General features: G+C 36.2%; 1 protein-coding gene across 1 annotated transcript in view; it reads left to right on the top strand.

The window, feature by feature from the left end:
- The window catches only part of LRP2 (LDL receptor related protein 2), a 128217-nt gene that overhangs the window by 44843 nt on the left and 70532 nt on the right, over positions 1-12842 (top strand). Inside the window, exons 14-26 of the mRNA XM_059820541.1 lie at positions 225-427; positions 1070-1210; positions 2117-2320; positions 3211-3403; positions 4574-4699; positions 4996-5126; positions 5979-6116; positions 7008-7289; positions 8147-8386; positions 9030-9149; positions 9535-9651; positions 10378-10755; positions 11645-11893. Of these exons, the coding sequence (XP_059676524.1) occupies positions 225-427; positions 1070-1210; positions 2117-2320; positions 3211-3403; positions 4574-4699; positions 4996-5126; positions 5979-6116; positions 7008-7289; positions 8147-8386; positions 9030-9149; positions 9535-9651; positions 10378-10755; positions 11645-11893 (2522 nt within the window). The remainder of the gene's footprint in view (positions 1-224; positions 428-1069; positions 1211-2116; positions 2321-3210; positions 3404-4573; positions 4700-4995; positions 5127-5978; positions 6117-7007; positions 7290-8146; positions 8387-9029; positions 9150-9534; positions 9652-10377; positions 10756-11644; positions 11894-12842) is intronic.

The raw sequence follows: 12842 nt of genomic DNA, 5'->3' as shown, positions 1-12842 counted from the left end.
TTTGATTGCTCTGTTTTCACTGCTGTATCTTTTATGTTTATGTACCCTGTATGTTTAGCTTAATCTCTTCGGTTCATTTGGTCTTTTTCATTTGTATTTTGGCAGCCTCTATGTAGAAGTGAAAGCCAGTGAATGAATTAATAATCCTGTATACTTTCCTCTGTTAATAAACTTATTTTCTAGATAATATTTTGTAAATAATTTAAAAACCATCTTTATAACAGGAGAACAATAGCTCACGGAGGCTTACTGATTCCTCATCCATATGGAATCACTTTATTTGAACACAATGTTTATTTCACTGATTGGACCAAAATGGCAGTGGTGAAAGCTAACAAGTTTTCAGAATCTAACCCTCAAGTGATCTACCAGTCTTCACTGAGACCTTACGGAGTGACAGTTTACCATGCTGCCAGGCAGCCATATGGTAAGACAGTAAGTAGATTATTAAGGGAGGTTTAGGAACTATCTTGCCAAAAGTTAGTAAAAATTATGAGACTGTTATTTTGCTGTAAAGAACTAATAATTACGATACATAAATTTGTATTGTAAAACTGGACTGTTTTTTATCACACAGTTGTTTCATCCACATCCTGTAGCTAATGAACTGTCAAATGCAACATTTAAGGGGGGGCGGGGGGGAGACATAATAAATGTGTTGATATTTGGAAGAGTCAAACTTGTGCTTATGAGCAGTATTGGTGTTCGGGACTTTTTTCCCCTCAACACTGCAATGAGGGTGCGGTTGGAAAAGGCTACCAGCGTGAATGAATTCTGTGAGATATAATTCTGAGGTAGATCTATATGCAGAAAACTATAGCCCAGATTATGGTCTCTATCCTGTGTGCTGACTATCTCTGTACAGAGCTGAATACCTTGAAGCTGGTTAGCTCTGATGTGATTTTGGTGCATTCCAGGGTAGAACTGGTGGTGTACGATTTCCGTGTGATGTAATTCCCACAAAGTCCACATGATTTTTATGGATGTTGAAAAAAATCCTGAAAAATCAAGATAATGATGCCATTAGGTTAATAGATGAAGTTATAATCCTGTCTGTATTATTTTCCAGTAAGAAATCCTTGTGGAAGTAATAATGGAGGATGTGAACAGATTTGTGTTCTCAGCCACAAAACAGATAATGATGGACTAGGTTATCGCTGTAGATGTATACTGGGCTTTGATCTACATGTAGATGGACGACATTGTGTTGGTAAGAAAATGCCTTATGATTGTTGGAAGTAGCACTATACCATTAGCTCTAGAGTTATTTCTGGAACATCCTTCCTCTCTTGAGTAGCTTTGTGGGTTCAATATGCCAATGACTTCATGTTTTTCCATCACAACTCTTGTTGACAGCTTTAAATGTAATAATTTCTGCTGATGTTCATTTAAAGCCACAACAACTTAAACTCACCACCTTTTATGAGCATTTTAAGAGAGTTAGATATGGAATATGTTCAGACAGCTGTATGATTAAGCTCTTAATTCTCAAATCAAGCATGGATGCTTGCTAATATGCAGATTTTTATTTTGAACACATACGTCTGCTTTCCTGTGCAGTATTGTGCAGATTAGGTTGGTCTTCTGCTTTTGAACACATATGGCAAGAATAAGAGATTCTTATCTGCTGCTTGCTGTTTGAGTGCAGAATTGTCACTGGAGGTTTACCACATGTATCTATTGGCAAATTAAGCCAGATATATTGTCTATAGTTTTACTATTTGACCATGCATTTATCTGGCTAGCTCAGATATGGTCTGGTTACATGGTGACTCCACAAAGCCTGTGAGGTTTTTTTTTTTTATAGATGATTGTAAAGAGGTGAGCACAGAAGATGACGTCTGCTACCATAGGGATAATGTTTTCTGTGAAGTTGTATTAGGACCACAGTAATAATGCAAGAGGAATACCTGACTACATCACCTAATATTCTGGGTTGGGTTTTGTTTTTCTTCTTCAGTTTTTAGGGCTGTGTATATTTATTCTATAAATATATTTTTTCTCTTTTTTTTTTTTTTTTTTTTTTTATTTTCCAATAAAGCTTTACAGTTAATTAATGCTCAGTTGTGTCACCTTGTGAATAAGTAAAGACTGTGTCTGGTCTTTTCTTTTGCAGCTGTACAGCAGTTCCTGCTGTTTTCATCCCAGCTGGCAGTGCGGGGGATCCCATTCAATCTCTCCACCCAGGAAGATGTGATCATACCTGTAACAGGGAGCCCTTCATACTTTGTTGGAATTGACTTCTGTGCTCAGGATGACACCATTTTTTTTTCAGACACAAGTAAAGACATGATCTATAAACAGAAAACCGATGGTTCAGGTGAGAATCATTCTTAGGAATTGTAGAGTAATTGTGGTAAGGAGAGTAGAATATATATTTCTAAAAAGAAGCACAAAAAGTCACATTGTGGTATATACAGATAAATCTCAGTGTCACGCCAATAATTTGGGAAACATTTGTCAAAAATGTTTGTTCAACTCATATTAAGCTCGTTGAAGTCTCCTGTTCTTTGATAAACTTGCTGAATGTGTTTGGGAATGAACTATTTGTAGCATTTCTCACAACTAGTATTTGTCATCCCAGTCTGTTTATGCAGACTAGTATGCCTTTCAGAAGTATGAAACTGAGTTTCTCTTTTTAATTTCCTTATCTGGAGAGCAGGGAATTTGTTATGATACTGTAATACAGAAAAAGAACATTATGGTTGTGAGATTTTTGGAAGTCCTATTTGTGGTAGAGTGAAGAATGTTTCTCTCCAATTTATAATAATGATCAAATATGCGTTAAGTCAGCATAAATCTTCTGAGCTTGCTTGCTGCCTTGTGTCAGATTAATGGTAGACTGCAGCTGACCATTGCTATGCAAAGAATAAGTAAGGTCTGGCTGTTGAGCAAGATGTCCTTACTGTGATGACTCTGCTGACCTTCATTCATAAAACTCCTCTCAGTGTAAACTTAGTGACAGTTTTTTCTCTTGTTTTTGGCTAGTCTTTATTTCTCCTCTTTTGGATTGTGCTTCTGAACCTATACCTCCTTTGCCTGGAGCAAAGGGCACCCTCCTCCCCTTGAGTATTGGTCTTTTATATTAAGTAGCACAGAGGCAGTATTTTTACCAAGGGAAATCACTAGTTTTATGAACAGAATACTGCATTCATGTTATTTACGCTGTTCCTAAACATTTACAATCATTATGTGTGTTATAAATTCTAGGAAGAGAAATCCTGACGGCTAATAGAGTGGAAAGTGTTGAAGATTTGGCCTTTGACTGGATCTCAAAGAATCTATACTGGACAGACCCTCGATACAGGAGCATTAGTGTGATGAGGCTGGCAGATAGATCTAGGAGAGCTATTGTTCAGAATTTAAACAATCCTCGATCGATAGTGGTTCATCCTGTTATTGGGTAAGTTTAGCTTTGATTCTCACTTGAAACTATATGAACAAATTTATGGTTTAAGCAGAATTGGTGAGGTTAGATTTACATATTATTCTGCATTTCTGTTTGGATTTGTGTTCTTTTTCAAAATACCATCTCTCAGTTCTCTTGTCTTTATTTTGGTTTTTTTATTCTGGCCTAGGATTCAGCACCCAGAGGAGAGGGTAAGGTGATACAGATTCCACATAAAAGAAGCACTGTAAAGAATTCTCTTTAAAAGTACCAGTTTTTTTTTTTTTTTACCTCCTGTGTGTTGATAAACAGGCAAAAGAACTTTGTTTCTTTGTATCACACAGATTAGAAAGCTATTTCTCATAGCTGACAGATAAAGTTTTCTAAATTATTTTTAATACACTTCCAGTTTCCAGAATGCTAACCTTGTTTCCTTTATTTTTTCTATCTGAATTTCTTTATTTGAAACATATTAGATATTACTGGCTGTATTTGATACAGACTTTACAATATGTGATTCTGTGTACATAAAATGAAGCCCTGCTTTTCTTTGATGGAAATGCTTAACTTCAAATTCAATACACTATGTTGTTTGGCCGTGCTAAGACAGCATTTATTTCACAGCATAGTTCAGCTTCCTACTGCCATACTGCGGAATTTCTTAATTCTTGAATATTGAATTTTCATGTTTAGTAAAAAAATACACTATGAAGTAACCTCGTAAGAATAGTGTTGAACTTGGATTCTTGGGTATCCCAACCTTTTTTGTTCCCTGCTTTGTATTAACACTATCTTCAACTCTTGGACTGTAGACATAAGTCAAAAGGATCAGGAGAAAATTCTTTGTAATATTCATGCTTACTTGTAAGTATTACCTGGAAGATGCATTTTTCCTTGATTCTTCCTCCCCTCAGTACTTAAATTAAATCCTTAGCAATTTTAACAAAGTTACAGATATTTTACGTCTAAAGGGACAAACCACTTCCGAAGATTTTGGAAATTGTTGTACACAGGATAAATATTAATTGTTGGTACCACCACCAATGGATCAACATAAAATTGTATTTTTTTTAAGGTATGTGAAGATGTGGTACAAAGAAGAATGTTAATGCTGTTCAAACATTTGCTCTGTTTAATTACGTTATATCATTTGGTTTATGTGTCTTCTGACATGTGTCCTTTCAGGTATATATTCTGGACAGATTGGTTCCGTCCTGCTAAAATCATGAGGGCCTGGAGTGACGGATCCCATGCCTTGCCAATTGTGAATACAACGCTAGGCTGGCCTAATGGCCTAGCCATTGATTGGAGGTAAAGACAACACAGAAGACAGAGAAGCGTTTTGAGCAAATGTGTTTCTTCCTTTAAACTGTTAAGGATTAAAAATAAAGGAATTGTGTCAGATTGCATTCACTGGCACTTTCGTATTGAAGACCTTGTTTTTCAATTTGTTGAAAAGCCTGTAAAATGTAAGATTTTCTGAGAATCCCTCCTCACACACCCCAATATCCTCTTGTCAGGTTTCAGATTATTATTTGAGAAAATGTTACTGCTTCCTAATGGACATAATGTCATTTGAAGAGATATGACGTTTTCATTATTTCTAGTTCTCTAAGGCTGTACTGGGTGGATGCCTTTTTTGATAAAATTGAGCACAGCACCTTTGATGGGCTGGACAGACGGACTCTTGAACGTATTACTCAGATGACTCACCCATTTGGCCTTACTATTTTTGGAGGTAAGTCTGGCATTGAAAAATATTGTCTAGTATTATCACAGATATTTTTTTTCATATGGTGATCTGTGAGCATGAGAGATAAAATAACACAGCCTTTGTAATACTGCTTTTCCTATAAAAAGCACTGTTGAAAGCTTCTATAAAAATATATATATTTAGTACTTCTTGCTCGTCTTTAGGACTGTTTTTATGTGTATTATTTTGTCCTCCCATGTCCTGCTGAGGCGGGGAGTGATAGAGTGGCTTGGTGGCACCTGGTGTCCAGCCAAGGTCAACCCACCCTATTGTGTTTAAATAATTTGAGGCAGATCAGGTAACTCTTTTAGTGCAACAAGGCAGATATGCTGTACTAATTATAGCTTCCGAGGTGGGCTACTCATGCTGGACAGACAAGGTAAATCACCTCCCTAGAGATGATCAGCAATTTCAGGATTTTATTAATTGTATGTAGAGTTTACCACTGGATTTATGTTGTGTGTGAAGAAAGATGTCAGCATCTGATCCTTTTGATTTTGTGTAAACATATCTTCAAAAATATTCTAAAATTTTCTGGAAAGTTGTCTTAATGAATGACTTTTAAAATTACCTTGGAATTTGAAATGTCAGTTCAGTCTGTTATATCTCAATTTAAATGAAATCTGAGAGGGCTTGTTTTTCTAAGTTAAGTCTGCCTATGACTGAAGGACTCACTTTGACTGCATTAGTGATAAAAGTCCTTTTGTCTTTTTCATGAAACAGTTATGAAAAATTATTACATTTACATGAAAAGCCTTGCAGTTTTTTCTCATGATGCTTGATCTTTTATGTCATATTGCTCTGTAATTATTATATATTAAATGTCTTTCAAAACAGGTTATGCCTATTTCACTGATTGGAGACTTGGTGGAATAGTTCGAGTGAGGAAGTCTGATGGAGGAGAAATGACTATAATTAGGAGGGGCATTAGTAACATTATGCATGTTAAAGCATACGATGCTCATTCCCAAATAGGTGAGCTCTTTTGTTGTACAGAGGAAAGACATGAACTAGTGAGTAAGAGACAAAATACCAGAACAGCAGGTTTCCACTCTCAATTTTAGAAATGGCTTTACTGAATTGCAATTGACGTGCAGGGGAGGCAGGACAGGCAGTTGCAGTCACATGTATATTTCACTGTTTTGTGACTGTATGCAGTTTTCCTCCACTACTTCTGTTACTTTATTTAATAACCTTGTAAAATTAAATTATGATTCCATTGTATTTTGTGTAATTGTATCATCAATTACAACCTTGTACTTATCTTTTTCCAGTAGAAGTTTTAGGTAAACTGAACTATTTATTTTGAGGAATTGGGTAAACATTTATTAATCAAACTACTATTCTTAAAGTAATTACTGTGCATAAGTCTCTAATTTTTTTCTTCTTTTCTCTGTTGAATTCTATGCAATTCTATGTCTAAAACAAGGATTTGGTGTTGTAGTTAATTTAGTACCCAATGCACTTCTCAAACATATCATACCGTGTGCTAAGGCCCACCACCTATGTGGTGTCCAAAGACTGGATCAGGTCTCCTAGCCTTGCTCAGACAAAGGTCCTAATTTGTGGTAGTATACTTGTTTTCATACAGTTGCTGAAAAATGGCAGAAAATTGGATCAAATTTAATAGTATGTTCTTGGCTTCCATAAACATTTGTGTCAATGAGTGTGGGACTTAGTTATTATTATGACTTACTACTACTATTACTGTCAGAGAACTTGACCCTGTTTTACAGTTTATGCAAAGCCAGGATTTGCTACAGCATCTTTTTTGTAAAGCATTCTTTTACAATTACTGTGCACTTTTAATAGTTCCCAAGCTATTATCAGTAGTGTATACATTGCTCTTCTCTATCACTTCTTAAGGCTCTAACTACTGTAATAGAGGAACAAATCCCAATGGAGACTGCAGCCATTTCTGCTTCCCAGTACCAAATTTTCAGAGAGTTTGTGGTTGTCCTTATGGCATGAAGCTGGCTTCAAATCAGCTGACATGTGTTGAAGATCCATCCAATGAGCCACCCACTTTGCAGTGTGGGTCCTACTCATTTTCCTGTGGTAATGGAAGATGTGTGCCTCGATACTACCAATGTGATGGTGTTGATGACTGCCATGATAACAGTGATGAACAAAACTGTGGTTCTTTAAGTAAGTAATCCCTGTAATTTACAGTTAGTATTTGTTGTTTGCAGTTCAGAAAGTTTGATGGGTCAGTCTGATTTTGTTGGAATAAACCCCAATTTTTTAGGGGTGCATCTGTGGATAAATCCTGAAATCTACCTGGGAGATTAGTTACTTTGAAAATTATTTGGATAACTCATGGGAATATGGGATTCAACACTGGCCACCTAAAGAATGCATGAAAATATTCATATCTCACTAGTTCTCAAAATTCAGTTAATAGAGTAACAAAAATTTGTCTTCTAAAGAAGAAAGTTGTCTTTATTCTTAGTTTTTTGTAAAACTTGAAAGCTATTGGGATAATTACAGTTGACAAGATATTGAAGAGTTCTTGGCTTTTATGACATATTTGGTGCTTCTTTCTTCAGAGTTAATTCTTTCTTTTAAATCACAAACAAGAAAATAGGACATGTTAATAAAAAGTGCTCCTTAATGCATAGAAATAACTAGCATGACTAAGGTATAAAGACTATTTCTTATTAGTGAGCAATTTTAGAATAACTATAATGTCTTTTGGGGAAAAGAAAGTATAAAGCAAATTGAAGCCACTTGAAGTTATTTTTCTTGTTCTTTAGATGGTTTTGAAGTGCTTAACATTTAGGTTTTTTATTGATTCTTGCAGTTTAAAAAAGCTTGTAAGTATTCTATTCAGTTCTGCAGCATGTTGGCATGACAGACATTTTCATTTTAAGCAATGTGCATTTTAGAATTTGATGATGTTTTAGACATTCTGTAAGTGTACTAAATATGCTGAATACTCTGGCAGGGAAGGCAAGTTTTGGAGATCTTTATAAAAATGTCCTCCTGTTTTGTTTTTTATTTAGACAATACTTGTGCTTCATCTGCTTTTACCTGTGCCAGTGGACAGTGTATTCCAGGTCGATGGCGTTGTGATAAACATAATGACTGTTTTGATGGCAGTGATGAATTGCATTGTCCTACCCAAGGACCCACTTCATGCCCTGTAACCCTGTTCACCTGTGATAATAGAAGATGTATTCCTAGGATCTGGCTATGTGATACTGATAATGACTGTGGTGATGGATCAGATGAAAAAAACTGCAGTGAGTATCACAGCTGTTTGTTGTTTTTTAAAACAACTGTGTATGTCTGCATAGATAATGTCTATTGATGTAAGGATGATAAATGAAGTTAGGAAGAAAGAACAAATTTCTAAGTTAGACTAATACTTTGCAGTCCATAAGATGTGGAAAACTCATCTAATTTGAACTACCAGAGCCAAGTAGAATGCAGAAAAATAATTAAAAAAAATAAAAAGGGGCAACTGTGATAGTTATAATCATGGTGCTGCATAATGTCATCCACTGCAATTTACAGCAAAAAAGCAGCTAAAGCTTAGATGTTCTAAGCACTTATTTCATGTGTGATCTCAGTAAAGACTAATGCTGTAGTAAGCTGATCTAGTCTGGAAGTTTTACCAGAAGTGGGACAGTAGTTTTTCCATATACTTTCTTTAGCATTATTTACCACTGAGTGGAATCTTCTGTTTGTTTTGCATGAGTCCAAGCCTACATATGAATAAACAATTACCTGATATTAATGTATTAGTGCTTGTAATTTATATAATTACTAGTTGCTGCATTACATGCTGCAAGTCAGTGATAGTGTCTTTCTACTGTCTCAGTATTATGCTGATTTCAGAAGAGAGAAATGAAACACATCTGTGTTTACTGTCATTCTTAATAGCTTTCACAGGTACTTGTGAACCCAGGCAATTTCAGTGTCCAGACCATCGCTGTATTGACCCATTCTATGTCTGTGATGGAGACAAAGACTGTATAGATGGTGCTGATGAGCACGACTGCAGTAAGTGTAACTTCATTTGTTGAATGCATCTTTATTGTTTCCTCATTCTTGCCCCCTGAGGGGTCTTTGGTGACCTCATATTAAAAGCTCCAAGATAGCAGAATGCATAATAAACCTATCCATAAATTAACCCTGTTTGTGATGCTTGTTTTAGCATTTTCGTAAGACCTTTGATCTCTAGACTGGTTGCAGAGGGCTGAAATCTGTTTCGTCTGTTTTCTGTAGATTCCAAGGTCACTGCATTTTCTGTGTCCCAGGGAAATCATGGTCTTCAGTGGAACTTGGACTCCTTATATCATATCTGACCTGGGCACCCGTAGAAAAATTGGGTGCAGTCTATCTTCATAAAATAAACAAATAACATAAATTCTTTTTTATTTTGTAGTATATAACTGCAGTGCCACAGAGTTTAAATGTCTAAGTGGAGACCAGTGTATCAGCACTTACTACCAGTGTGATGGTGTTTTTGACTGTAATGATCACTCAGATGAGACTGATTGCCGTAAGTATATTGATGCTGAAAGAAAGGCTTCAGTTACTAGGTGATGCTTCTGAAAATTTCTTTTATCTGCTATATCAAATAATTGGCACTACTTTCTTTAAAACATCAAAATTCTTTTTATGGAAACTTGTCTATAAATCGTTTTTCTGAGCAGAAATTTCAAACACAGTAGGTTCCAGCTCAAGAGTAGATTTCTCTGGCAAAGAGTAGAGTTTGCATTCCTCTTGGCTCTAATGTTTTGTTTTACTTGGCACCTCAGTCTCAGGGTTGACAGTTAAAATTAAGAAGTCTACTCATCTAGAAAACTGAAAACCTTGTATCTGTGAGAGTTAGATTGAAACTTTTCCTTGAGTAATTTTTTATGTTTAAGTTAGTTAAAATATTGCAGTGCAGAGTGGTGAAAACTAGTTTCGGCAACTAATTTCATATTGCTTTGGGCATGTACATAGATATCAATATATATAGATATCAATATGTGCTTGCTCAAAATATAACAATAGTTGAATTGCCTTGTTCACCATATTATAAAGTAGGAATTAAATTGGTCAGATTCTGAAATGTCATGTGGAATGATTGACTGACTGTGATTCTCAGTCCTGATCTAAAAGCAACACAGTTCTTAATAGTATTGTAACTACTTATGCAAGAGATGAACTGAACATGGTGATTTTGCTTATTTGTCTAAAATTGAAACAGCTTCTGAACTGTTGAATGTCACTGTTTTAGCTACAAGACCACCAGGGATGTGCCACCAGAATGAATTCCAATGTCAATCAGATGGCAATTGTGTTCCTGCTAACTGGGAATGTGATGGCCATCTTGACTGTGCAGACGGCTCAGATGAACACCATAGATGTCCTGTCAGGACCTGTCCTCCATCTCTTTTCCGCTGTGATAATGGCAACTGTGTCTATCGAGCATGGATCTGTGATGGTGATAATGACTGCAGGGATATGAGCGATGAGAGAGATTGTCCTACTCAACCCTTTCGGTGTCCCAGCTGGCAGTGGCAATGTCCAGGTCACAGTATCTGTGTGAATCTGAGCAAAGTATGTGATAATTCTGCCGATTGTCCTAATGGAGCTGATGAATCCCCATTGTGCAGTAAGTTACCGTCCAAGCATCTACTATAGCCTACTATGTGCTATGGCTTCAGAAAGAAATGGGATATTCAGCATGCTGTGTTTAGTGCAGCAACATTTCTAGCAGAAATCGTAAGCATGCTGAAATTAGAGCTCAAATTACTAAGTGGAACTTGCTTGCAGTGAAAGGAGACTACGATGATGACTGATGAATTAATTAGCTATGTCCAGTCTTGTGCTCTGAATTCAAACATGACTTCCACTGATTCAATATAGGTTTTTATATAGCAGTATGGGAATGAGCTTTGAACACATTCACTGAGGCATGGTATGCTTTAAGTTCAGATGAAATGTGATTCAGTCCTTAATATTTTCTTTTAAATTTCTAACTTCAAAAATCATGACAAAAATCTAAAAGCTCATGTGTAGCCAGAATTTGTATTTGTGTTGATTATGAATTGATTTAAGCATAACCTTTTTCTTTCTTTCCTTCTTTCCTCCTTCTCTTTAATCAATGCACATTCTCAGATGAACCCCAGCCAGGTATGATTATAAATGATTTTAAATTATTGTTTATTATTACAATTTTAAGTTTGGAGTGGTATAGTAGATTTTTGTATATTTCTAGCTAGTTTTGAAAAATTTATTGTAAATGCTTAGACAGCCTTCTGTTTAGCATTCATTTAATGGGATTCAGTAGTACATACTGTGTTGTTACCTGCCTTTATGTGCATTATGTGTGTTATATTTTGCATAAGAGCCTCAGTCCAGTCTCACATTGCATAACTGATGATTGTGCAGTCATGTTTTAGCAGCAGTCTTGAGCTAGTAATGCAATTGCAAAGAATTAAATCTAGCATAAGAAGCTTTTGTTACCTATTTGCTTATTTTCTTCCCCAATGCCATTTCAGATCAGGAGAGCTGCTCTGACAACAATGCCGGCTGCACTCATGAATGTATTCAAGGACCCTTTGGAGCTCAGTGTACCTGTCCTGTTGGATACCAGCTTGCAAATGACTCCAAGACCTGTGAAGATATTAATGAATGTGACCCTCCAGGCTTTTGTAGTCAGCATTGTTACAATGAGAGAGGGTCTTTTAGGTGTTACTGTGATGAAGGATACATTCTAGAAACCAATGGGAAGACTTGTAAAGCAGCAGGTGAGGAACATTTATGTCAACGTAAAGGATGACAACAGTGTCTGGAAAATGTCCAGCTTTGCCATTTGCATATTGTTCTCTTTTAAAAGAGCGGATGTAGACAGCCACTTAAAGTTGTTCATAGCAGATGACCTTGAAATTTTCTTGAAATAATATTTCAAGAAAATAATAAAATTATCAAAATATCAAAATTATCAAAATAATAAAATTATCAAAATAATAAAATTATTTCCTTGAAATAATATATTTAAATTAACACTGAAATTTTTAACCCTGGAATGATCAAAAATAATATTCTGGAGAAAAGCAATGCCAGTCACCTGTAAGCCATACGTTAAAATTTTCTCTTTATGAAGTTCAATGCTCACAGAGCATTGAACTTTATAAATTACCTAGTGCCTATGCCATACTTTGCTCATTTCTGAAGAGCAAACAACACTGACACAGCCTACCTGTCCGTTGTTCTTTATCTCCTACATAGTACACTGACAGTACGGAGGAGCCATATTCCCAGTGGAATTTGTCACCATGGGTTTCCTGTTTTAGAGATATACTCAGGTTGTGGAGGACTCTTGCAATTTACCTGCAAATAAGTTTGGCCATTACTAATAGGGAGTTTCTCATAGTTTGCTGTCTTTATGGTTGCTAACAACTCTTCAGTTGTTTTTCAGCAGCTTATCAATGTAAGCTGCTGCGCAGCAATCTAACCACAGCAGCCTATGGCTTTCCTGAAGTCTGTTTATTCTCCTCCCTGGTCCCCATGCAGTCTAAAGGCAGAAAAAAAGAGCAGGCTGGCTAAAAAGAAGGAAGAGCCAGGCTGAGTAGAGTAACTGGTGGTACAAAGAACTTTGGGGTTTGAATCAGGACTGGGAGCTGAGGGTGGCTTGTGGAGGAATGAGGGTTGGATGTCAGCAGCAAACTGCTTCGACAATGGGGAAGAGGACCTGCA

This window comes from Gavia stellata, chromosome 8 (genome assembly GCF_030936135.1).
Source record: "Gavia stellata isolate bGavSte3 chromosome 8, bGavSte3.hap2, whole genome shotgun sequence".
Taxonomy (NCBI): Eukaryota; Metazoa; Chordata; class Aves; order Gaviiformes; family Gaviidae; genus Gavia; species Gavia stellata.
Note: the sequence above shows the minus strand (reverse complement) of the source record. Positions and strands in the feature narration are given on the sequence as shown.